We start from the raw sequence: 24,190 nt of genomic DNA, 5'->3' as shown, positions 1-24,190 counted from the left end.
GTAGGCCATTTTTTATACATCTTGTGTGGTTCGAAGGCACGTCTAGATAGGTCAGTAATTTCTGTTTTCGAGTGTGTAGAAGTAGAACTTCTAGGAATACATTTTATTTGCCACCTATTTAACTTCAAAATTTCCATTTGCAGCCCTGTGTGTGATGAGATGGAACCAGTCCAGATTACACCAACTCATCGAAACTGGAAATGTCATAAAATATTGTCTGTGAACTCCTTCCTTTACCAGGAACTACATTTCATATTCCTACCCGACAGAAGTCTGGAGAGTCGCCTTAATGTATCTAATGAAGGTAAGCATCAAGGACATAGCGGCATATTTCTCTGCAGGGCACAATATTGCGTAAATATTAGATTTAATTTAACTTGACAAGACTTAGATTCAATACCATCTAACTTTCAACATGGCAACATTGTAGTCCTTTTGTATTGTCCGATCATTGGGTGGCGGGAATTACATTTTAATGTTGGGGACATTGCCCATTGTCGGTGATAAAGAAGTTCTTTGGATGTTTTTCTGTGACTTGTTGTGATATTACAGATATGTTAGCGTTCACAATTTTGTCATAGTCTGGCCGGTCATGTGAAGATTCACCACTTTTTCCATTTTATGGAGATGGCTCTTGCTTTTCTATTAAAGCGACCCTCCAGTCTAAAACTAAAAACTGACTATGCTTTGCAAATGTAGTCAACATACCTAATGCCATTCTTGGTGTACATGCTGCCTCCGTTCTTCTGCCCTGATTCCCTGTTCCATAAGATGGTCAATACGGTCTGTGATTTCCCTATACATAAAGGAGGAAAGTTTAAGCCATGCCTCCCACAACTGCCCTCCGATGAATTAGCTGGTAACGAGACCTGCATGGAGGATATATATTTATTAGGATAGTCAATCTGAGGTCAGTGGAGGTGGGGCATGTCTTAGACTTTCTTCCAGTGCTATGCATAGGGAGGCGGGGGATAGTGGTGGAGAGTGAAACGGGGAACCGGAGCAGAGGAACAGATGCAGCATGGACACTAAAGAGGGCATCAAATATTTTGACTTTACGTTTGCAATGTATTCTCAAATTCTAGTTTTAGATTTACTAGAGGGTTGTTTTAAGGACAACCTTGGGGTCTATCAGTAATGACAGATAAGCTTGGTATCAATAGTGCAAATTTTTCCGAGTTTTTTTTCTTGATGGGGACTTTGCCCTTAAAGGGGTTGTCCCGCGCCGAAACGGCTTTTTTTTTTTCAATAGGCCCCCCGTTCGGCGCGAGACAAACACAAGGGATGGGTTTAAAAAAAAAAAAGTTTAGTACTTACCCGAATCCCCGCTCTGCGACGACTTCTTACTTACCTTACCAAGATGGCCGCCGGGATCTTCACCCACGATGCACCGCGGGTCTTCTCCCATGGTGCACCATGGGCTCTGTGCGGTCCATTGCCGATTCCAGCCTCCTGATTGGCTGGAATCGGCACACGTGACGGGGCGGAGCTACGCGATGACGCGTAGAAGGGGGCGGAGCCAGAACGCCGCTCATGCCGAGACCCAAGAGAAGGGAGAAGACCCTTCTGCGCAAGCGTGTCTAATCGGGAGATTAGACGCAGAAATTAGATGGCACCATGGAGACGGGGACGCCAGCAACGAAGCAGGTAAGTGAATAACTTCTGTATGGCTCATATTTAATGCACGATGTATATTACAAAGTGCATTAATATGGCCATACAGAAGTGTATACCCCCACTTGCTTTCTCGGGACAACCCCTTTAACTGAACGTTTTTCTGGGATGTTTTGTAATTTAACTGGGTTTGTTGTTGTTGCACCCCAGCCAGTTATGTTAAGATTGGCCACTTTTCTAGGCTTTCCAACTTTTTTCTAATCCCAACAAAATGTATTTTGATTGGTCCATAGAGTTCTTGTAAAAACCTTGTCAGGGTCTATTTCACTGATCACAAAAACAGCATACCTCAGCCGTGTTTGGCTGTTTTCCATCCTGGTTATCTCTTACAGAGCGGTTGTTCCCATGGTGGCCATGTTTAGCAGCGATGGGAATACCCCTCTAACACAATTTTAACTGTAGCAGTTAATTTTATTTTTCACCAGCAATACATAAAGTTACATTACGGGTAAAGAGCCTTCCTTCCTGACCAACTAGACTTTTTTCCTGTACACTCTCAATGCTTTATCATGACTTGGCATCATCATATCAGTGAACTGCAGATGTCTTGAAGCTGCTGTTATCTGTCCTTGCATATTAGGTAATGACATAGCACACCAACTGTCTAACAGCACTGCACATAGAGGGGTTTGCCAGTTGTAAACTGTTGATGGCCTATACTCGGGACAAGGTCTGTTACAGAAGCACTTTAGCGATCCCATACACATCTGATGGTGCACACATCATATTTCTTTACATACAGACTCTATATGAGGGTGTTTTCACGCTCACGCAGGCGAGTTTCACCGAATTCACATGTGTTAATTAATAACACATTGATTTCAATGTGTTTAATCACATAAGATGCTGTGAGATTGAAAAATTACTACATGACCTTTTTGGGGGGCAATTCCTCGAATCACCCATTATTTCCTATGGGATCTTTAAAAAAAAAAAAATCACATCACACTCAATGCCATGGGATTTGCATACAATTACGATGCAATTTTTTACCCCTGAAAACTAATAGAAGCACTTTCACGTACATGAAAAACGCATGTGAAAATTGCAAGTACATAGATGCGAGGGGCTGCGTTTTTTAAGCCAAAATACATTGTGCTTGCACCCAGGATTGCAATTCTACAAGCACGATATCAGTCTTAGTTTCTCGGACCGATATTGCGCTCGCCCACTTCAGTGCACCCTGACAGTGAACTATTTGATATTGGTCACTTCAGTAGGCCACCATGGTTAGCTGGTTTGCCAGGTAGGGTAGATTAGTTAGGGAAAGTTGGAATATTGAAGCATTACACAGTAAGGGCTTATTCAGACGTCCCTATATCGGCTGGGTTTTCACGCCTGTCCAATATACAGTGTCCCACTCTGCAGAGGGAGAATGCTGGAAGGGCCGGGAGCAGTGCTCTGAGCTCCCACCCCCTCACCACTATATGCAACGGGAGGGACGAGATGGGGCGGAGCTAAGTTCCAGGACTTAGCTGCACTCCCATCCCACCTCTCCCATTGCAAATAGTGGTGAGGGGCGGAGAGGGGACGGGAGCTCATTGCTCCTGGCCCTTCCAGCATCATTCCCCTGCCCTGCAGAGAGGGACACTGTATATTGGCCGGGCATGAAAACCCAGCCAATATACGGTCGTCTGTATAAGCCCTAATATAGTATGTTAGACTGAAAAAAGACGTCTGTCCATCTTGTTCAGCCTATTACCCCCCCGATGTTGATCCAGAGGAAGGCAAAAACCCTAATAAGGTAGAAGCCAATTTTTCCTATTCAAGGGAAAAAAATTCCTTTCTGACTCCAATGTGGCAATCAGAATAATCCCCAGATCACCGACCCTTCTGAGTAATCAGTGATATAACATGTAATATTGTAACACTCAGGAAAGGCGTCCAGGCCCCTCTTGTACTCTTTTAGCGAGTTCAGCATCCCCATGTCCTCAGGCAGAGAGTTCCATAGTCTCACTGCTCTTACAGTAAAGAACCCCCTTCTATGTTGGTATAGAAACCCTCTTTCCTCTAGATGTAGAGGGCGCCCCCTTGTTACAGTCACAGTCCTGGGTATAAATAGATAATGGGAGAGATCCCTGTATTGTCCCCTGATATATTACATAGTTCTTAGATCGCCCCACAGCTGGCTTTTTTCTAAACTAAATAATCCCAGTTTTGATAACCTCTCTGGGTATTGTAGTCCGCTCATTCCATGTATTACTTTAGTATCTGCTCAAGCTCTGACATGTCCTCCTTGAGTACTGGTGCCTATGACCGGTGTGTCATCTGCAAATATTGCTATTTTACTGTACAATCCTTCTGCCAGGTCATCAATAAATATATGTATACATTGTCAGTGATATTTCTGTTTCTTGCTCTCCTTTCTACATCTGCAGGAGATGAAGCTAAACCAAAAAACTTACATTGTGAAGTTACCGGTGGGATAATATCTTGTTTCTGGGAGGTGAGGCAGGAAGTCGCTGACTCCGTAGATTTTACTCTGTATTACCAGAAGGCATCTGAGAAGTAAGTTCCATAAGCCTTCCCATGTACTACACTGCGGACATGGAGACTTGTTTGTTTGATCTCAACTGTTTCCTGGCATTTCCTGCTGTTTTAGGGTTAGTCACATTTAGAGCAGCAACAGATGGGCTTATATCAAAATACGCTGGCTTCTGACCAACTTTTTTTTTGCATAGGAATGAGTGTATTTCGTGCGTGTGCCCGTGTATACACTCTGTGCATTTGCACAGGCACCACTCGTTCACACAGGCCTTGATTTAAATGGCTAATCAGGCTAACGAGGTATCGGTGATCGCGGGTATGGGCAGCGTTTAGCGCATATCTAGATGTATGTGTTTGCACACCTCCCATAGACCTCTATGGGTCTCTTTGGTCCTATCTTTCCTGGCATATACAATTAACACGCGAGAATCACGATAGTGGAAAGAAACCATTAAAATCAATGGCTCTGTCTCCCCCGTTATGACGTTGGCGATTTTCGCGGAAGCATAATGGGACAAAATCATGCCCACCTGTTTAAGCTCTCAAGATGATTTTCTTCACAGAAAGCCTTGGTAAGGGGAGCGATTATTTTTTGTGCTTGTATAAGCGCGGAAAAAAAAAATGCACATCGCGTGTAGAAAAATCACATGACTGGGTGCATTTGCACTTACATGACTTATCTTTTGCAGGTGCAATGTTTTTTTTACACTTCTAAAAAATGGTCATGTGACCGCTTCCTTCGGAAAATGTTGGTTCTAATAGAGACGATTTTTAATCGTGCCTATACATGCGCGAAAAAAAATCTCATCTGACTGCGGGCTAAGGGAGTATTCACACGGGCGAGCGCGATACCAGTCTAAGAAACTCGGCCCAATATCACGCTTGTAAAATTGCAAGTGCAGTGTGATCTGTGAGAAATCATGCGATTTTCAATAGAAAACTTGCACATATAAATAGACCCATTGAAAATAATGCGGTCTCTGTCAGCGCAAGTTTTTTGCATCTCGCAACATACAAAACTCATATGAGAAACTCTCTTGTGTGAATGCATCCTTAGAAAGGATCCGTCATCAGAATATGTCACCCTCTATCATTTGGGGAACGGTCCGCAATATTAGCCAAAATGGCACAAAATATCCATTGGGTTAATACGATCGGTCCGACTGGATACATAGTTCATGAGTCCAGTATATTCTTCGGGAGAGCATTGATGATAGATGGCTGGATTTGTATACTAGACACCCGCCAATCCCAGCAGCCATCTTGGCTAGTAGCAGAGCGGTCCTCTTCCCATGCTACGCCGCCCTTACATACAGAAGCATAGTCAGGTGGCACATCCAGTAGACTATGAAAGCCGATGCCGATTACTGGTTGGGTTCCCGAGACCCCCAGCAATAAGCAGATTTTGTTGAAGGGGAGATGCCGTCAGTTGCTTATTTTCCTTATCACAACTGCTGTGGGGGGTGTAATATGACCATCTTAAGAGATGGTCAATCATGCAATACATGGGCCAACTGGGTTTCCCAGAGTTCGAGCTGCTGCTGCTGGTTTTTGGCTCTTGGCCCTGGCTCATTAATAGGCATTTGCAGCAGGGAACCCTCTTCTTATGTACTAATTATATGGCCTATAGCTACAGGTTGTTGAGATAAGAGACCCCTGGATATTATTTGCTATATTAGACTGAAGTTCTTCCATTTCTTTAGAGAAGAAGCTTGTCAGCCGAGATGTTGGCAGAAGACCCCCACGTACCTTTCCTGTGCCTGCAACTTCACAGCCGATCACAAGAACTCTATTCTACTGCACAATATCACTGTTCAACCAACGGACCCAGAAACCTCCAAAATAGTTTTTAAAATTTGCAAAAACAGTAAGTTATAATGCCAAGTTACTTAACCCCTTAGTGACGGCCAATACAGCTTTTTACTGACCTCACTAATGGGTTTTAAACCTGCACATGCATCTTTTTAAGGCGGTGACTTGGCTGACTACTGACAGCCGGGCTCCTGCTCTAACCACCAGATGTGGAGAAACCTCAGATCCTGGCAGTTTAACCCCTTACATGCCACAATCAATAGCATTTGCAGCATGTAAGCAGATGACCAGGGGAAGTGGCTTCTTCTGTCACCCATCAACACCCCACAGTGCAGTCATAAGGCACCAATGTGTTCCCATGGCAGGTGGAAACCTGACAAAGGCTTCCATGACTGCCTGGTAACCCAGCCTATCAGGCCCTGCCTCCGTCAGAGTCTAATAAGCGGATGTTGTAGGCCTAGTAGAATGCACTATGTAAGTAATGCAATGTGCTATCCTAGTGAACAAACGTTTGTATTTTCAAGTTCCCTTGAGGGACTGAAAAATAATGTTATAAAAAGTTTAATAAAGTTTAATTTATAGAATAGAAAAAAATAAATCAATAAACACATTTTTCCCCACAAAAAACCCCTTTTAAATGTATAAAATTCCAAAGAAAATTTTAGAAATCAACAGATAAGAGGTATTACCACATTCATAGTGACCCAGACAATTAAAATATTTTGTTATTTACGGCGCAGGATGAACGCCATAAAAAATAATTTAAAATAATAATGACACAATAGCTTTTTTTTCGTCTCCAAATAAAATAAATCCGAAAGTCCCATGTACCTCAAACTGGTGCCAATATAAAGTACAGGCCCTCCCGCAAAAAACAAGACCGCATAAAGCTATTTTTTTTTGGGATCTAGTTAATTTTCATGGCAAGGAATGACTTTATGAATTACTAATTAGTCAATGCAAATTGCTACTATAAAAACTGAAGCAGAAAACTTTGTGGAAACCAAAATTTGTGTCAGTGTCAAAACATTTAGCCATGACTGTAGATCCTGTGCTAATACTAGTTAGTCTTTGAAGCGCAAGACAGAATATACCGTAAGTCATTGATCAAAGGTGAAGAGAGATCCTACCATGCATTCTCTACTGAAGAGCCCCCATGTGTGAATAAGTGTCAAATATATCCAAGAATTCTTTACAGCTTTCTATATACAGTATACAGCTAATAAACAGGTGTTTTATAGCAGCCTGTATACATATATTCATTCCCTCTTGTCCCTTTAGTTATGCTGGAACCCAGGATACTGACTGTTGAAGAAAGAAAGGAAGAAGAAACTTTTGAAATTGGCTGGAAAAAACAAATTGAACAGAATGCCCACTTTAAATATAAGTACGAACTTTGTTACTGGAGAGAGAAGGACATGAAGCCAAATGAGGTTGGTGCAATGAAATTAAGTGTATAGCAGATGAATGAGTGGCTTGGTATGAGTCCTTCAAGCAGTAACCATAACTTTTTTTTGCCCATCGCCGCCGCCGTCTGATGATTTGTGCTTTGCGTGACGAGTTGTATTTTTCACTGGTATCATATAATATACTGAAAAATGTTTGAACACTGGAATAAAATGAGGAAAAAAATGAAATGACGCCATCTTTGGAGGTGAGGGCGTGGTCTTGTTTCTATGACTTCTTGTCAAAAATGACATGATAGCTTTGTTCTATGGCAAAATAAGCAGCAGTAATATGAAGTTTAGCTACAAGTTTCTGCTTCAGTTTTAGATGTGGAATACATGCGAAAAAATCCTGATCAGATTCCGCCATGTGAACATGTCCTTACTGTGTGTGTAGTGATTGTACATACCTATATTCCCCCTGACAGGCCGTGAGAAGGGGGAGATAGGGTAAACCATTATAAAAGTTTTTTATTTGGAATTAAACTTTACTCTGATTGCCGTGTAGGAACTATTAGGGGTTGATCCAGGGAACAGTCTGATTGCCATCAGGGAGTCGGGAAGGAATTTTTTCCCCAAAAGGGCTAATTAGCTTCTGCTCTTGGGGTTTTTCGCCTTCCTCTGGATCAACAAGACAGGAGGATAGACAGGCTGGACTAGATGGACATTGTCTTCATTCGGCCTTACAAACTATGTTACTATGTGACTGCAGTCACATCCCCAGAGACTATACTGATGAGCCTCTGTGGGTCTTTGAGCAAAGCCCGGTGACTTCAGCCTTCTTGGGACAGCTGGGTAAGAGCTATACGCAAGGGAGATGGCAGATGAGCTGCCTGAGCTCCGAGATGCAGGGGAGGGCACAGCAGTGCCTTCTCACTGTGATGGCTGGGACTGGCTGTCACAGCCATCACATTCCTGAGGACTTTGCTCTATATTAGTGCTCTGACCCCTGTGTAGTGGTTGGTGCTTGTAACTGCAGGCACAGTTCTCATTGCAACTACAAGCGCCAGCCACTACACAGCGGTCGGAGCATCTGCTTCTTCTCCGACTCCTGTGTATTTGTGGCGCTGTCAAGGGTGTCAGTTGGGGTCTTGAGCAGCAGACTCTGGCCTGAGGATATGTAATCAAGAGTATTCTCCCCAGAAAGCCTCTAACAAATCTTTATGTTGAACATAGACTATTAAATTTCTTATTATCAGTAATGTTTGAGACAAAATCTTGATAGGGTTTTTTTTATAGGCCACAAAAAATAGCACAAGAAACTGAAAACTTATTACTAAGACAAATAGAAGAGGTGTCAAACCGCAATGAAATAATTATTATGGAGGACTTTAATTATCCAGATAAATATGGGAAGACAAAACCTGTGAATCTCACAAGGGAGATAAGTTCTTGGGAACAATTAAAGATAACTACCTTACCCAACTTGTACGGGAGCCAACTAGAGGGAGGGCCACTTTGAACTTATTATTAACCAACAAACCGGACAGAATCACAGAGGTGCCGGTTGAGGGACACTTGGGAAAAATTAATTATGTAAGGAAAAGATCAAAACTGCAAAGGAGGAGGCAGAGAGACTGATTGCCAAAGAGAGCAAAAATAACCCTAAACTATTCTTCATTTACACAAATGGTAAACGGATTTGCACTGAGAGCACTGGCCCTTTAACAAGTAATGCAGGAGAAATCATAGAAGATGATGGGGAAAGGCGAATCTATGTAATAGTTATTTCTCAAGTGTATTCACGAAGGAAAGAGAAATGTCACACGAGATGCAGGTGGATAAAAGGAACCCATGGTAAATATAACCGCCTAATGCAGGAGGAGTTGCAGAACCGGTTAAAAAAGATTAAAATCAACAAATCTCTGGGACCAGATGGAAAAGACCCAAGGGTTCTAAGGGAACTAAGTGACATGATAGATACACTGCTTTTTCTTATATTTAGGGACACTATTGAGACCGGGGTTGTACAACTGGATTGGCGTATTACCAATGTGGTTCCAATATACAAAAAGGGGTCAAGAAGGGAGCCTGTAACTACAGGCGGTAAGTCTCACTTCAATAATTGGGAAAATATTCGAGGGGTTTCTGAGAGATGCCATCCTGGAATACCTCAAGGAAAACAACGGTATAACTCCTCATCAGCCCAGGTTCATGAGGGGTCGACCATGTCAGACCAATCTGATCAGCTTCTACAATGAAGTAAGTTCTAGGCTGGACCTGGGAGAGTCTATTGATCTCGTATATCTGGACTTCTCTAAAGCATTTGACACTGTGCCGCATAATAGGCTGATATATAAAATGAGACAGCTCGGATTGGGTAAAAACGTTTGTATCTGGGTAAAGAACTGGCTCGGAGATAGAAAGCAGAGGGTGGTAATAAATGGTTTGCACTCTGATTGGGCCACCGTCACTAGCGGGGTGCCACAGGGTTCAGTACTAGGCCCCATTCTGTTTAATATATTTATCATCGACCTGGTAGAGGGGCTGCACAGTAAAATATCAATATTTGCAGATACAAAATTATACAAGATAATTAATACAACAGAGGACAATGTGCAGCTGCAAAAGGACCTAGATAAGCTGGGGGCTTGGGCAGAAAAATGGCAAATGAAGTTCAATATTGATAAGTGTAAGGTTATGCACATGGGCAGAAGAAATGGATGTCACCAATACACACTAAATGGGGTACAGCTAGGAAAAAGTGAGATGGAAAAAACCTGGGGGTACTAGTGGTCTGTATAGATATATCAGGGGACAATATAGAGATCTCTGCCATCATCTATTTATACCCAGGACTGTAACAAGGGGGCGCTCTAATAACTATGAATAGCTATATCAGGGGACAATACAGAGATCTCTCCTATTATCTATTTATACCCAGGACTGTGACAGTAACAAGGGAGTATCCTCTACGTTTAGAGGAAAGAAGGTTTCATCACCAACACAGAAGGGGGTTCTTTACTGTAAGAGCAGTGAGACTGTGGAACTCTCTGTCTGAGGACGTGGAGATGGCAAAATCCATAGAGGAGTTTAAGAGAGACTAGACGTCTTTTTAGAGCGCTATGATATTACAGAATATAGACATTAGGTGACCAGCGGGGTTGTTAATCCGGGTCTTGGAGTCAGGTAGGAACTATCAGAGGTTGATCCTGGGATTATTCTGACTGCCATTATGGATTCGGGAAGGAATTTTTGTCCCCCAAATGGGCTAAATTGCCTTCTGCCTCACTGAGTTTTTTTGCCTTCCACTGGATCAACAAGGAAGGGGGAGTGGAAACAGGCTGAACTAGATGGACATTGTCTTCTTTCAGCCTAACATACTATGTTACTATGTATCTCCCAGTTCACAGACTCCCTGCCGTTGCTGATAGGGGTTATAAAAAGCATATATGACAATAAGTACATTTTTAAACATGTCAGAAAACTGTTTGCATAATATCGACCAATAGTAATTGGCATTACTTAGCCTTATCCCTATTTCAGCCTTCTGTGTCTTAAATGAGGGAAATAGGTAATTCGTCAGCTACAGTATAAAAAAATAGATAAAATGAACTTTCACATATTCTGTCATACTAAGCTGCTTGTCTGAGATATTTAGAGGGGTTGCACCAAGATCCAAAGTTATTCCCTATCCACAGGAAGTTTAGTCCCCTGCTGCTTCAGTGCTGCCAATCAGGTCCTCATCATCCGGCTGCAACAGTGATGTGTCTATATACCTACTGGCTTCAGCTGTCTTACGCCATACACTGCTGTGATCTATGATCGACTTAGTGGTCACATGGCTAAACAGGCTTGGTATTGCTGCAGCCATGTAAAAAAAGCCCACGGAGAGGACCAGGATGGCGGTGCTGGAGCAGCAGAGGGGTGAGTATAATTTTTTTTGTTACTTTACCATTTTACCTGCACTTACAAAAAATGTTAAATATCTTGGACAACATCTTTAACTACAGGTTTGAATATTGTATCCAACGATGCATGAGCGCACCATGAGTATAGGGATCACACTCTTAAAAGCATGTTGGAGTGCTCAAGTGTTCAAAATCGGGTGATAGATTATTAGATTCTAATGAAAAGTTTAAAAAATGGTGTTTCCTTAGCTTGGAAGGAAGATGCAGTAGTGCTGATCTCACTACTTTCATAACATCTTTTTAGTTCTAGTTACATCTTGGGTTTCCATCTTTTATACAGAAAACTGCATTGGGACGAAAACCTGAATGAAACTGGAATGGAACCGCAGTATTTAACCCCTTCCCGCTTACCTCCTGGAAGCAGGGTACTTCCCGCAACAGGGCGTAAACTTACGTCCTGGGGATAGCGCGGGATCACATATGATGTTATCGTGAGAGCCCAGCCTGTAGCCCTGCCATGCCTTATCAAAGCGATGGGCAGTACTGTGGTCAAAGTCCCCCATGGGGACACAAATAGTGTGAAAAAAAATTTAAAAAAATTTTAAAAAAAAGGTAAAAAACCCCTTTTTTTATGCTTTTTCTCATTAGCATAAAAAAAGGTCAAAAATATTAAAACCCCACATATTTGGTATCGTCGCGTCTGTAACAACGCGTACAATAAGCTGCACATGCTTTTGAGTGTGGACGAAAAATAGAGTAAAAATGCTAATTTTTAGCATTTTTCCTCCCTAAAAACGCAATAAAAGTGATCAAAAAAGCTGTATGTACCCCAAAATGGTACCAATAAAAACTACAGCTCGTCTCGCAAATAATAAGCCCTCACAGAGCTCCGTAAATAAAAAAATAAAAGAGTTACAGGACTTTGAATGCAGCGATTTAGAAAAAAAAAAGATTTCCAAAAAAGGGTTTTTATTGCAGAAAAGTGGAGAAAACCTAAAAAAAAATAAAAGAATTTTGGTATCGTTGTAACCGTACCAACCCGCAGAAAAACTGGATTGTCTTATTTATGCTGCATGATTAACGCTGTAAAAAAAAAAAAAGTGGCATCATCAAAAACTACAGTTCGCCACGCAAAAAGCAAGCCCTTATCCCCCTAGTGACCACGCCTGTTTGCGCCTTAATGACCAGGCCAAATTTTGCAAATCTGACACGTGTCACTTTAGCATGGAAAAACACCAAAAAGGTTTTGCATATCCAAGCGATTCTGACATTGTTTTTTCGCCACATGTTGTACTTCATTTAGGTGGAAAACAAAGACTGATAGAATTTGTGTTTATTTATTAAAAGCGCCAAAATTGGGAAAATTTTGAAAAAAATCATCATTTTTTCACATTTCCAACTGCAATATCTCAAATATGTGCAAACATAATATAGACATTTTTGCTAAGATTTATATTTCCATCCGTTTACTTTATTTTGGGCGCACATTGGAAAAACTTTCGTTTTTTTTTTAACCATTTAGGAGACGTACAAATTTAACATTACTTTTCAGCATTTTGAGGAACACTTTATTTTCCTACACCAATCCAAGATTGGAAAGGCTCATAGGAGTCAAAATGATAGATACCCCCACAAGTGACCCCATTTTAAAAACTACACCCTTTAGCGTATTCACTGAGGGGTGTCATGAGTATTTTAACCCCACAAGTTTTTTTCAGGAGTCAATGCAATTTAGAAGAGAAAAACTAAAATTTAATATTTTTGCAAATATGTCATTTTAAAGACAGGACTTTTTTCTATAGTACACATGAAAATTAGGATTTGCACCCCAGAATGGATACCCCTGTTTGTCCCGTGCTCAGAAACATACCCATTGTGGCCCTAATCTTACATCTGGATGCACAATGGGGCCCAAAATGAAAGGAGCAACCGATGGCTTTCGGAACAGAAATTTTGCTTGAAGGAGATTTAGGTCCTATTGCACACTTGTAGAGCCATTGAGTGACTAAAACGATGGAGAACGCTCACAAGTGACCCCATTTTGAAAAGTAGACCCCTTAACGAATTTATCTAGGGGTACGATGACTTTTTTGACTTCACAGTTTTTGAATGAATCTAAGCCAAGCCGAAGGAAAAAAAATACGATTTTCATTTTTTTGGTAATTCTGTCATTTTAAAAGCAGTTTTTTTGTACCGCACATATATGAATGAAGACTTGCACCCCAAAATGGATAACCCTGTTTCTCCCATGCTCAGAAACATACCCATTGTGGCCCTAATCGTATGTCTGGATGCACAATGGGGCCCAAAATGAAAGGAGCAACCGGTGGCTTTCGGAACAGAAATTTTGCTTGAAGGAGATTTAGTCCCCATTGCCCACTTGTAGAGCCCTTGAGTGACCAAAACAATGGAGAACCCCCACAAGTGACCTCATTTTGAAAAGTAGACCCCCTAACGAATTTATCTAGGGGTATGATGACTTTTTTGACTTCACAGTTTTTGAATGAATCTAAGCCAAGCAGAAGGAAAAAATTATGATTTTCATTTTTTTGGCAATTGTGTCAATTTAAAAACTGTTTTTTTTGGACAGTGTACATAGGAATGAAGACGTTCACCCCAAAATGGATACCCCCGTTTGTCTCGTGTTCAGAAACATACCCATTGTGGCCCTAATCTACTTAAAGGAAATATAGCTAGGCCTATAATGGAAGGAGCACCCATTGGATTTCAGGGTACAACGGAATAAATTCCAGTCCCCATTGCCCACTTGTAGAGCCATTGAGCAGCCAAAACGATAGAGAACCCCCACAAATGACCCCATTTTGAAAACTAGACCCCTTAACAAATTCATCTAGGGGTGTACTGCATATTTTGACCCCAAAGTATTTGAATGAATCTAAGCAAAGCAAAAGGAAAAAATTACGATTTTCATTTGTTTGTCAATTTTGTCAATTTAAAAACTGTTTTTTTTTACAGTGTACACAGGAATGAAGACGTTCACCCCAAAATGGATACCCCCGTTTGTCCCTTGTTCAGAAACATACCCATTGTGGCCCTAATCTACTTAAAGGAAACATAGCTAGGCCCATAATGGAGGGAATGCCCGCTGGATTTCAGGGCAGAACTGAATAAATTCCAGGCCCCATTGCCCACATATACAGAAAAAAAACTGACTTCCTAAAAATAATCCCTCCCCCCCCCCCCCCCCGACGCCATCGCCATTTTTTTGGCATTCCCTAAATATTAGATAAAGGTAATAATATAAACTGCGTTTTATGTCCGAAGACAGGGGTAATTACGGAGGCTGCTTGGGATGGGCAGATGGGGCAAGAAAACCGGGTATCCCCCCCTCCTCTCATGTATTTTGGGGGGTATTTCGTAACCTCAGCGGCGGGTATGGGGTGTAAAAAGTGGCGCTCTGTGAGGCTTTGTAATTTTGCTGCGGTGCGGCGGTCTCACAGAGAAGGCGCTCAACAAGCTGCTCCTGGAACTGCAGGAAGGCGAGCGTTCCCGGGGTTTCTTGTAAATTACGGATTACAGGTAGCGGTCTGAATAACGCCGGGCTCACGTAGCCGTAGGCGGAATCTGCTTGCGGAGGCCAGCAGCGGATTCCAGCTGTGAGCCCGGCTGTGACCCTGCGTACGGCCGCGTAATGTACTGCGCATAACTGCCTACTCACACAGCGCATGCAGAACCCGTAATTCCTCTCCGGTCATGTGTGACCGGCCTAATGTTAGTTCGCTACTTTATCACGTGACCGGGGACCGCTCAGCGAGGCCACCGGTCACTGCTCCAAGCGCTTAGCGACCGTTGGTCGCTGGGAGCAAGGAGATTTAAAATTTCCTGGGCTCCCCGGCTCCTGCGAATGTGTCCGGCATTTTGCCGGCGGGCACATACCCAGTAGCCGGCAGGATCCATGGAGGATAATCACATCTGGATTCAAATGTGGAAGCCTCCGAGAAGATGTTTCATCTCCCCCCACCGATCGCATTGGTGAGGAGAGATGAAACTGCCACTTTTTAAAGAACTTTTACGTGATCCCCATTATGCATTGGATAACGGCGATCATGTGACCAGTAACCGCTCACCGCGGCCCCCCGTAACATCTCCAGGCTCTTGGCTACTTAGCTTTGGTAGCCAGTAGCAGGGAGATTTTAAATTTCTTGGGCAATCTTTCACTTTTGAGCATGCGTCCGCCATCATGCTGATGGGCGCATGCGCCGAAGCTGGGGTAAGGTCCACGGATCAACATCCCAACAGGGAACAAATCCGGGTCTTTGGGTACGTAGTTTCATTCCCCCTTACGGATACGATCCGTAAGGGGAGATGAAACTTTAACTTTTTAAACTTTTTTTAACTTTTAACTTTTTTTTTTTTACTTTTTAACTTTATATGATCACCGTTATCTGATGGATAACGGTGATCATATGACTGGAAACCACATACAGCGGTCCCCAGTCAGATTTTGAATTTGCCGGGCTCGCCGGCTTCTGCGCATGCGCGCCACATCGGCACAACGCAGAAGCCAGCGGGGGGTCCCGACACCAGCCGGAGGGCATCGGCGACCTGAGGTGAGTATTTTCACCTCCCCTCATGGATCCGATCCATGAGGGGAGGTGAAACTTTTCTTTTTTTACTTTTTTTTTCACTTTTCCGCGATCGCCGTTATCCATTGGATCACCGCGGTCCCCGCTGACATCTCCTGCCTCCCGGCTACCTACAGGAGCCGGGAGCCAGGAGATTTTAAATTTCCCGCGCCGCCGGGCCTTCTGCGCATGCGGCTGACGTAATGCCGCCTGGCGCGCATGCGCAGAAGGACGGCTACGGGGCCCGAAGCATCGGGACAGCGGGGAGCCGTGCCGCGGACCTCGGTGAGTAATTTCAGCTGCTCCGATGGATCCGATCCATCAGAGCAGCTGAATATGTAACTTTTTTTGCAGTTTTATTTACTTTTTTGCGATCGGCGCTATCCATTGGATAGCGCCGATTGCAATGTCGGGGGGGTCCGAACAGCCCGGGATGACAGATCCATGCTGTCAGCTACCTGCGGACACTGACAGCATGGAGCTGTCACGTCCACAGCCCGAGGGGCTTTATTCTCTGCAGGACACGTTTTTACGTCCTCAGAGAATAAAGCCCACTGCGGGAGGATGTAAAAACACTACAGGCTGGTCGTTAAGGGGTTGAATGGCCGCGTCGACCGAAAAATAAAAAAATTATGACTTTTTATAAATGGAGAAGAAAATCCGCCAAAAATTCTTGCGTCCTTAAGCCCAAAATAGGCCATGTCATTAAGGGGTTAATATATACGACGGAGACCTCTTTAGTAACTCTATCACTAGGTTTCCATTCCTGTCAGTCTTTACAGCTGGATAGAAATGCGCCGAGGATGATAGTTTGCCATCTAGCTTGACTGACATGGACAGAAACCATGTGAAAGGAGACTAAAGAGGTTTCCATCTCACACCTTAAACAATATGTTTCCATCCTGGTTTCTGCCCCTATGCAGTTTTCAGCACAGACAACAGAATCTCAAGATGAAGGAGGGACGGCTGAGCCAAAAACGTTACGTGAAATAAGCCTTAAAGGGGTTCTCCATTCAAAACCGTCTGTCAGTGCTGGGCTGCAGTGGCATGGGAGCGGAAGTCACTGACCAACCCCTGTGAATTGGCCTGTGCTCGTAATTGCAGGAGCAGCTCTCATTGAAATCAATAGGGGCTGCACTTATAATTGGAGACTGGGGTCCCAATGATTTCAATGAGAGCTAGGCCTGCAATTATGAGCCACGGTTACAGCAGTGGCTTACACTCCGACCCTGGCACTGACAGTGGGCGCTGAGTGGAAGATCCCTTTAAATGTATGAATATATGTGCGGTCAATACAAAAAATGGCAAATGATTTATTCTTCCCACTCACTGTACAAAAAACCAGGGAACATTCATTACATGTGGAGGGAATCTGAATTAGGCAGGAATTAGGGATTCTTTACAGTTAGAGTAGTCAAACTATGGAACGTCCTACCCCAAGAGGTAGTAATGACAGGGACAATGATGGCATTTAGAAAGGATAAGCTATTTAGGTAATTACTAATGACATTGATGGTTATAACTAAGCTAACAGATAATGAAGCATGATGGATACAATGTTGAATTGATGAACGGGTGTGTCTCTTTTTAAGCTATGTAGCCCCTCTTTGTAAGATAGGACTGGTGCTAAATAATCTATTATTTCATCCTCACATTGTCTGTTATCTCTCTTGATATGAGCAATGTCCTCTAACAATATCACCATTTTTCTTCATGGACAGGATGCTGTTGATTGCCCAGGCAATACACTTTCACAGAATGACAACTTCCGTGTACTCAGATTAGAAAATCCTCTTGAACCTGGAAGTAACTATTCTGTGAAGGTACGAGTACGATTGGGTGAAATAGACCCAGATGAATGCTACAAGGGACCCTGGAGTGAATGGAGCAATGTGCAAACATTTCACACCAAATCAGGTAACTTCATAACGTCACTGCTTTTTACCCCCACCCCCCCACCACACCCCACCCCTCTTCCACACACACACACTGCTCTCAATATTCATGTTGAGATTGAAAAATGCTTCCTGAAAATGTCACTTTTTTATTGTAGATTTTGAATTTGTCTCATGTAAAAAAAAAGTTGGCCAAGAACTCGGATGAACTTAGTGTTTATTAACCACTTAAAGACTAATTTCCACCCCGAGGACCAGAAAAATGCTTCTCCCCGATGTTTCAGTGTCATAGCTTTATGTTTTTTCCGTCAATGTAGCTATAGAAGACGCTTTATCTTGCGGGATGGATTGTGGTATTTTAGGAACCATTCTGTATTATATGTGTGTTAGCACTTCATTTATGAGGTCTACAAAAAAGTAATGTTTGAGTAAAACAAAAGTTTCTGCCGTAGTATTTTTTTCCTTTTCTTTAAACCCCTTTTACCACCAATCATTTTTGTTTCTTCTAAAATGCAAGGTATTTTAAAATATATACACCATATATACTCGAGTATAAGCCTAGTTTTTCAGCACATTTTTTTAATGCTGAAAAAGTCCCCCTCGGCTTATACTCGAGTGAGGGAAAAAAAAAACACCAAAAAACACGCAGTACTCACCTCCCAGCCTGCGTCTGTGTCCCCGGCGCGATGGTCTACCCGGCGGTGCGGCAAGCTACTTGAGAATTCTCCCCGCTGTCGTCTCCCTGGCTCAACTTTGAATTCCTCCACAATCAGTGCTGTGTAGGTAAGCGCTGTGATTGGATTGAGCTAAATTGAAGCTGGGTCATAGAGCCACCATTTTTGCCATACAAAATAGATGCATTCCAAATAGCTTGGTCAGGCAAGTGCAGAAACAATTTCATGTAGTATTTTCTACCTTGCTTTTTTGCATAGCTCGTGAAGTGCTGATCTGCCCTATTCACACCACTCAAGGTAGAGTTAGGCTGCTTCCACATTTGTGGCAGGTGTTTGTTTTCCTACTCCGCTTGGGGAGTGGAGAACATATATTTACATCGCTACTGAACACAGCCTAGCAAGCGATGATGTAAATTTACAGCAGGCAGTCTCAAAATAGTAAATTTACTCTATTAGTTAAAGTGGTTTTCCAACTAGGAGAACCCCTATAATACGGCAGCTTCCTTGATGGTGAGTTGAATGCAAGATGTCTTGCTGAAGCCCAACACATACCTGTTATTGCTATGGGAAGATGTTGATATGTACACAGAGGCATAACTTGAAGCTTCTGGGCCCCAATGCAAAATCTGTAACAGGGCCCCCAACTATAATGCTTTATTCATAGTACTGGGCTCCCTATATGGAGAAGAGAGGCCCTAAGGCTCCTGGGCCGGGTGCAACCACATCCCCTGCATCCCCTATAGTTAGCCCATGTATGTACATATTTCTTCTGCAATGATGCTAAAGAGGAAATGTAGTATTATATGGTACCAACTGAAGTCTCTCCTCTGGTCTGTCAAGTTGTCCCAGATAGAGACCACCATCTACGACGCTCATAAGTCCCTAGCAGTGCATATGGAGAAGAGGCTGTCCTATGTAGACAACCCCTATAAATATCATGATGATGAATTGTATTTGAGCAGCTCATGGTGTAGATGATGTTTTATGACCTTAGAAAATGTCTAGATGTTTTTTGAAGGTGCCGCTTTGGTGATTTCACTTGCTTTGCTTTTTCCCACTTTTAGTTGTAAGTACAGCGGTGCTGTTCATTCTAGTTCTATCATCTGTGGTTTTTTTCGTAATCTGCGCAGTATGTGGATATAGAGCTATAGTAAGGTGAGTGTGTTTCATGTAATTATGATGCCTGTATTTGCATGACCCATTGATAGAAGTAGGTTGCTGGTTAAACAACTGTTGAACAAACAATTGTCTGGTGAACTTTTGCAGTTTCAGTTTTACACATTGCCCATAATGCCCATTACTGTTGTTAAAACTGGCCTTGCTTGTTCTTGCTCTGGGTTATGGAAAACAATCTTTTGGGAACGTTTTTCACAGAAAAATGTTTCGGACATGAAAGATCCAATTGTAGCGTCTGCTACCACGGGGATAAAGCATATTTCCTGGGATAAACACACGGGGACTGTTCACACCACAGAACCCGGAAAGCAAACAGAAAGTGAAAAATGAGAAACCAAAGTAAAAGGAAACTTTCCCTATAGGACTCTAAAAGGTGAAAAGTCCCTACCTAAATAATGAGTGGATCGTCCTGATAAGGACGCAGGCACGCCAGAACCTGGGGTACTCGCTCACCCTAAACTAGTGATACCAAAAATACTATCCCAATGAACACACTCCACTATAGAACAAAACACAGAACTTATCTAAAGAGCTTGAAGAAAATCCAGGAAGCAAAGCACTGGACTAGCGACTGCTCAAAGCTACGCTCTTCTGCACATCCAGAAGGTGACTTCAGAAAGAATTGAATGGCACAGCTCCCAGGGTGAGGAGGGATTAAGATCCCTCCCAATTAACCAGCAACACAGATGAAACCCATTCCATCAATAATGCAGAACACAAGTGCACAGAGAACTCAGACTCCCAGCAAAGTAACTCACACCAACATAACACAAATACAGTTGGACAGAAATGTCAAATTTTACCAAATGCCGATTCTCGGCCTGTGTAAAAGAAAAAAATATAAGAGACGATTGATCATATATGCATGTTGATTGGTGCTTGTTACATTGGACCAGGAATTTGGCCAGTGTACCAGGACCAATACAGCATCAGAGCGGTGAGATCTTATTAGTTAGAGATTGTTCACACTGGTGTATGACGTTTCCTACGTGCCAAACAGCAATAAAAAAAAACCCCAAAAAACTAAAGTGCTGTATTCCATCCAGCTGCAGGTCAGAAGCGCTGTTGTGTCCCCTTAAGGAGAGCATCCAAAAAGTGTGCAGGGACACCTAGGGGATGAGTGGATATGGGGATGGTAAAGTCTCTCCCCAAGGAAAGCACCCAGAAGGGGTGTAGGGACACCTAAAAGCTAAGTAAGGAGACTTATAAGGCAATGTTCATCTGGGAAATTTATGCAAATCAAAAAGATGGAACATACCTCTACAGCGCCATCTATTGGATGGCAGCATTTCTTTAATTCAAAGTGATCATATAAAAAATAAAGTCTATAATGATTGGGATTTCTGCACTCTAGCATTTTTAGAGACACACAAAATAACACTGATGTGACAGTCTTATTGTGAGATCTTGCGATACCGTGTCAGGCCTTAGTCAGACGGGCGTTTTTTTGCGCGATTTGCGCATGCGCATGCGTCCGGCGATTTTTTAAAACCATTGCTTTGCAATGGTATCGGACACATGAGCGCTTTTTATGCGTTCGTCCGATAAATTATAGAACAGAAATCGCAGATCGCACCTATCTGCGATCTGCGATTCCTGTTCTCTTCACTATATGCGCTCAGTGGGGCCGGCGGCAGCAGCGCCGACCCCATTGAGAACATATACTAGACAAATCATTCTTCTCTGCCACAGCTGTAACAGCTGTGGCAGAGAAGAACGATGTTTGCCCATTGAATTCAATGGAGCCGGCAATACAGCCGACTCCATTGAAAGCAATGGGCTGCCGGCGTGCGCGGGATGAATTGTCGGGAAGCGCTTAAATATATAAGCCCTTCCCTGCAATTCATCCAGAAAAGTGTTAAAATAAAAAATATATACATACTCACCTGCTCCCGGCAGCCGGAGTTCCGCGCGGCCGGCCTGCAGTGGGTGTGAAGGGGGTGTGAGTCAGACCTGCCCCCTGATTGGCTCAGCGCTAACGCATCCGGTGAGTTGCGGACTTGCTGCTTAGGCAGCTACGCTATTTGTGCAGCATGGATGTCATTCATACTAGCCAGCAGTGGGTGTGCTGCATAGATAGCATAGCGGCACCTGGAGTTCTGCAAAAGGATTGCACTGCTACATCTGTATTTGTTATCTCAGTCATACTAGAAATGCGGTCTTTAGTTCTGCTTATCTCTACCTTTCCATGATAGGTATAAGAAACAATGGGAAGATACAATTCCAAACCCCAGCAAGAGTTCCATTGTTAAAGGTTTACATAAAGCAAAGGTAAGCAAAAACGTTTCCTACCATAAAAAGTGATGGTATTTTGTATGGAATTCCCGTAGGTGGGAGTCTTGATGACTGCTAGGACCCCTACCAATCCTTAGAATGAAGGGATCAAAACACTAGTTAGTACTGCAGCTCCTTCATAGTGCTTCTCTGCAGTGACCCTTCTGGCCATGAACAGATCGGCAAGGGTCATAGAGGTCAGACTTCCATCCATCATAGATCTAAACATTTCTAAATATCAAATGTAAGGTCTAGAAAAGTTGAATATTCATGATCAAAAAAAATTATTCAAGAACACTATTCACATAAGCAAACACAGTGAGACCCAACTAGACACTAATAATGTAGCATTATCATTGCTTAGTCTCCGGAGAGCATCAGAAGGATATAAAGCTGAGTGAAAGCTACATAGTAAAAAAAAAAATCTAAATGTCTCCCTCTTCCATTTTTGTGCCAAGAAAATAAGGACTTTGTAATGCCAAAACTCATGGGATAACCTATGTAAATTGATTGGCATTACCTCAGGCGATGACTTGGGAATGCCCACACATGTATAAGTTGTGAGGTGTTCTCTAGTAGGAATGTATTCACATGGGCGATTTTTCACGTGCGGGTTCTGTCCGCTTGGAATGATAGTCCACAAAGATTCGCTCATTATTTTTCTATGGGATGTTTACAAAAAATAACTCGCTGAAAAATCGCAGGTTTGAGAGTGTGATTATTGGTTCGAGTTTCTCCAACTGATATTGCACTCGCCCATGTTAATACAGCCTAATTGAGGTTGAATACTGGCCAGCGTGCTTTTGGCAAGGGGATGTGAATTATTGGCGTTCAAACAAGGTGTGATAGTGGGATCTGAGTGGCAGGTCCCTGGTGATCATCTATTGGTGACCTGTTTGTCAGCAATAGAAAAAGTTCACAAAGTTCTGGAATACTTTTAAAGAGGTTTTTCCACTACTGAAAATTGCTTCTCAACCCCTCTGTACTTGCTGGTTGCTGCTGACTGGGACATGTGACTACTGTAGTCAATCACTGGCCAGAGCAGTGACTAGAGCTAGTTGGACATAGGGTTTTTTTTGGCCTAACATACTATGTTACTATGTTCTAATGATTGTTGTTACAAAGCCGATATCCATTAATAAAATTATCTATGTACAGGAGAGGTTAGTGATTCGCTATCTAACTTTACAGAATGGACCAAGTTTTCCTTATGAAGAACATCTTTATGTGGAGCCATATAACAACGTATTGATGTAAGTATGTTATATTGTGCTGCTGAATAATAATACTTCAAGTACCTAAAGTATAAACATAGCTCCCAACGGTAAAGCAATAAAAAGGCCAGTTTTTGCGTCGTGCACGGCGCACCAGGGCACATTTTTTAAATGCTGGGCTTTGCCCCTTTAACACTTAAGCCACACCCTTTGTGTAATCTCACAGTAAGTATCTATTAATGACCCTGTCTCAGTAATAGTGCTCCTTAGTAACCTTCTCACAGAAATACTACCCCTCAGAGACCCCCCGCGCTAATTATGTCGTCCCCACCCCCAATAATAATGCTCCTGCACCTCCCACATCAGTCCTTTGCTCACTTTCAGGTAGTGCAATCATGTAATCTCCTGCATCGAATCCCTTGTTCATGCCACACCAAGTATCATGGGACGAGTGGGGAGCAAAAAAGGTAAGTATACAGTAGGCAGTTTTTTGTTTTACTTCGAGCGTTGTACCACAATTACAAGTTATCCCTTATCCACAGGATAGGGGATAGCTTGCTGATCAGTGGATGTGTCACCACTAGGACCTGCTCTGATCTCAAGAACAGGACTCCTATGTCCCACCCTGCCTGTCACGAGGGGAATCGTTTTTCCCCAAGCAGTGACGTCATTGTGAATAGAGCGCTAGCCTGGCATGTGAGAACGGTACTGCATTCATTTCAATGGGACTGATGGAAATATTCAAACACTTGCCACTTGGATAACTCCACAGGTACATTGACAGTGAATGGAACATCAGTGCGCTTGCCCAACCAGCACCCCATTCAGTCACTTCCTCACTGCAGGGGGTGCAGTAAGCCCACAGTGAGAACGGAAATATGGGAACCCCGTTACAAGGATCAGTCGGGGTCTCAGCACCGATCAGCAAGGCATCCCCTATCTACGGGATAGCTTGAAATAGTGGTACAACCCCTTTAATTTCCTGCCACCCCTGCAAGACATGTATTCTGCCTACTAGGACAGCCCCAAATATCCGTAATGACTTGGAGACATGCTATAAACTGTTTAAGCAGTTGTATTAAAGTAGCTTTGTAGCTGTTGC

The 24,190-nt window shown here is 42.9% G+C and overlaps 1 protein-coding gene across 3 annotated transcripts in view; it reads left to right on the top strand.

The window, feature by feature from the left end:
* Positions 1-24,190, top strand: part of LOC136612832 (cytokine receptor common subunit beta-like) — a 46,412-nt gene that overhangs the window by 20,090 nt on the left and 2,132 nt on the right. For 2 of the 3 annotated variants that reach the window (XM_066593536.1, XM_066593538.1), the window contains exons 4-11: positions 144-304; positions 4,053-4,182; positions 5,865-6,028; positions 7,255-7,406; positions 17,577-17,772; positions 19,489-19,579; positions 21,796-21,871; positions 23,033-23,127. In XM_066593536.1, the coding sequence (XP_066449633.1) occupies positions 144-304; positions 4,053-4,182; positions 5,865-6,028; positions 7,255-7,406; positions 17,577-17,772; positions 19,489-19,579; positions 21,796-21,871; positions 23,033-23,127 (1,065 nt within the window). The remainder of the gene's footprint in view (positions 1-143; positions 305-4,052; positions 4,183-5,864; positions 6,029-7,254; positions 7,407-17,576; positions 17,773-19,488; positions 19,580-21,795; positions 21,872-23,032; positions 23,128-24,190) is intronic. The other variant, XM_066593537.1, reaches the window with a different exon arrangement.

The sequence above is a fragment of the Eleutherodactylus coqui genome, chromosome 2 (genome assembly GCF_035609145.1).
Source record: "Eleutherodactylus coqui strain aEleCoq1 chromosome 2, aEleCoq1.hap1, whole genome shotgun sequence".
Taxonomy (NCBI): Eukaryota; Metazoa; Chordata; class Amphibia; order Anura; family Eleutherodactylidae; genus Eleutherodactylus; species Eleutherodactylus coqui.
Note: the sequence above shows the minus strand (reverse complement) of the source record. Positions and strands in the feature narration are given on the sequence as shown.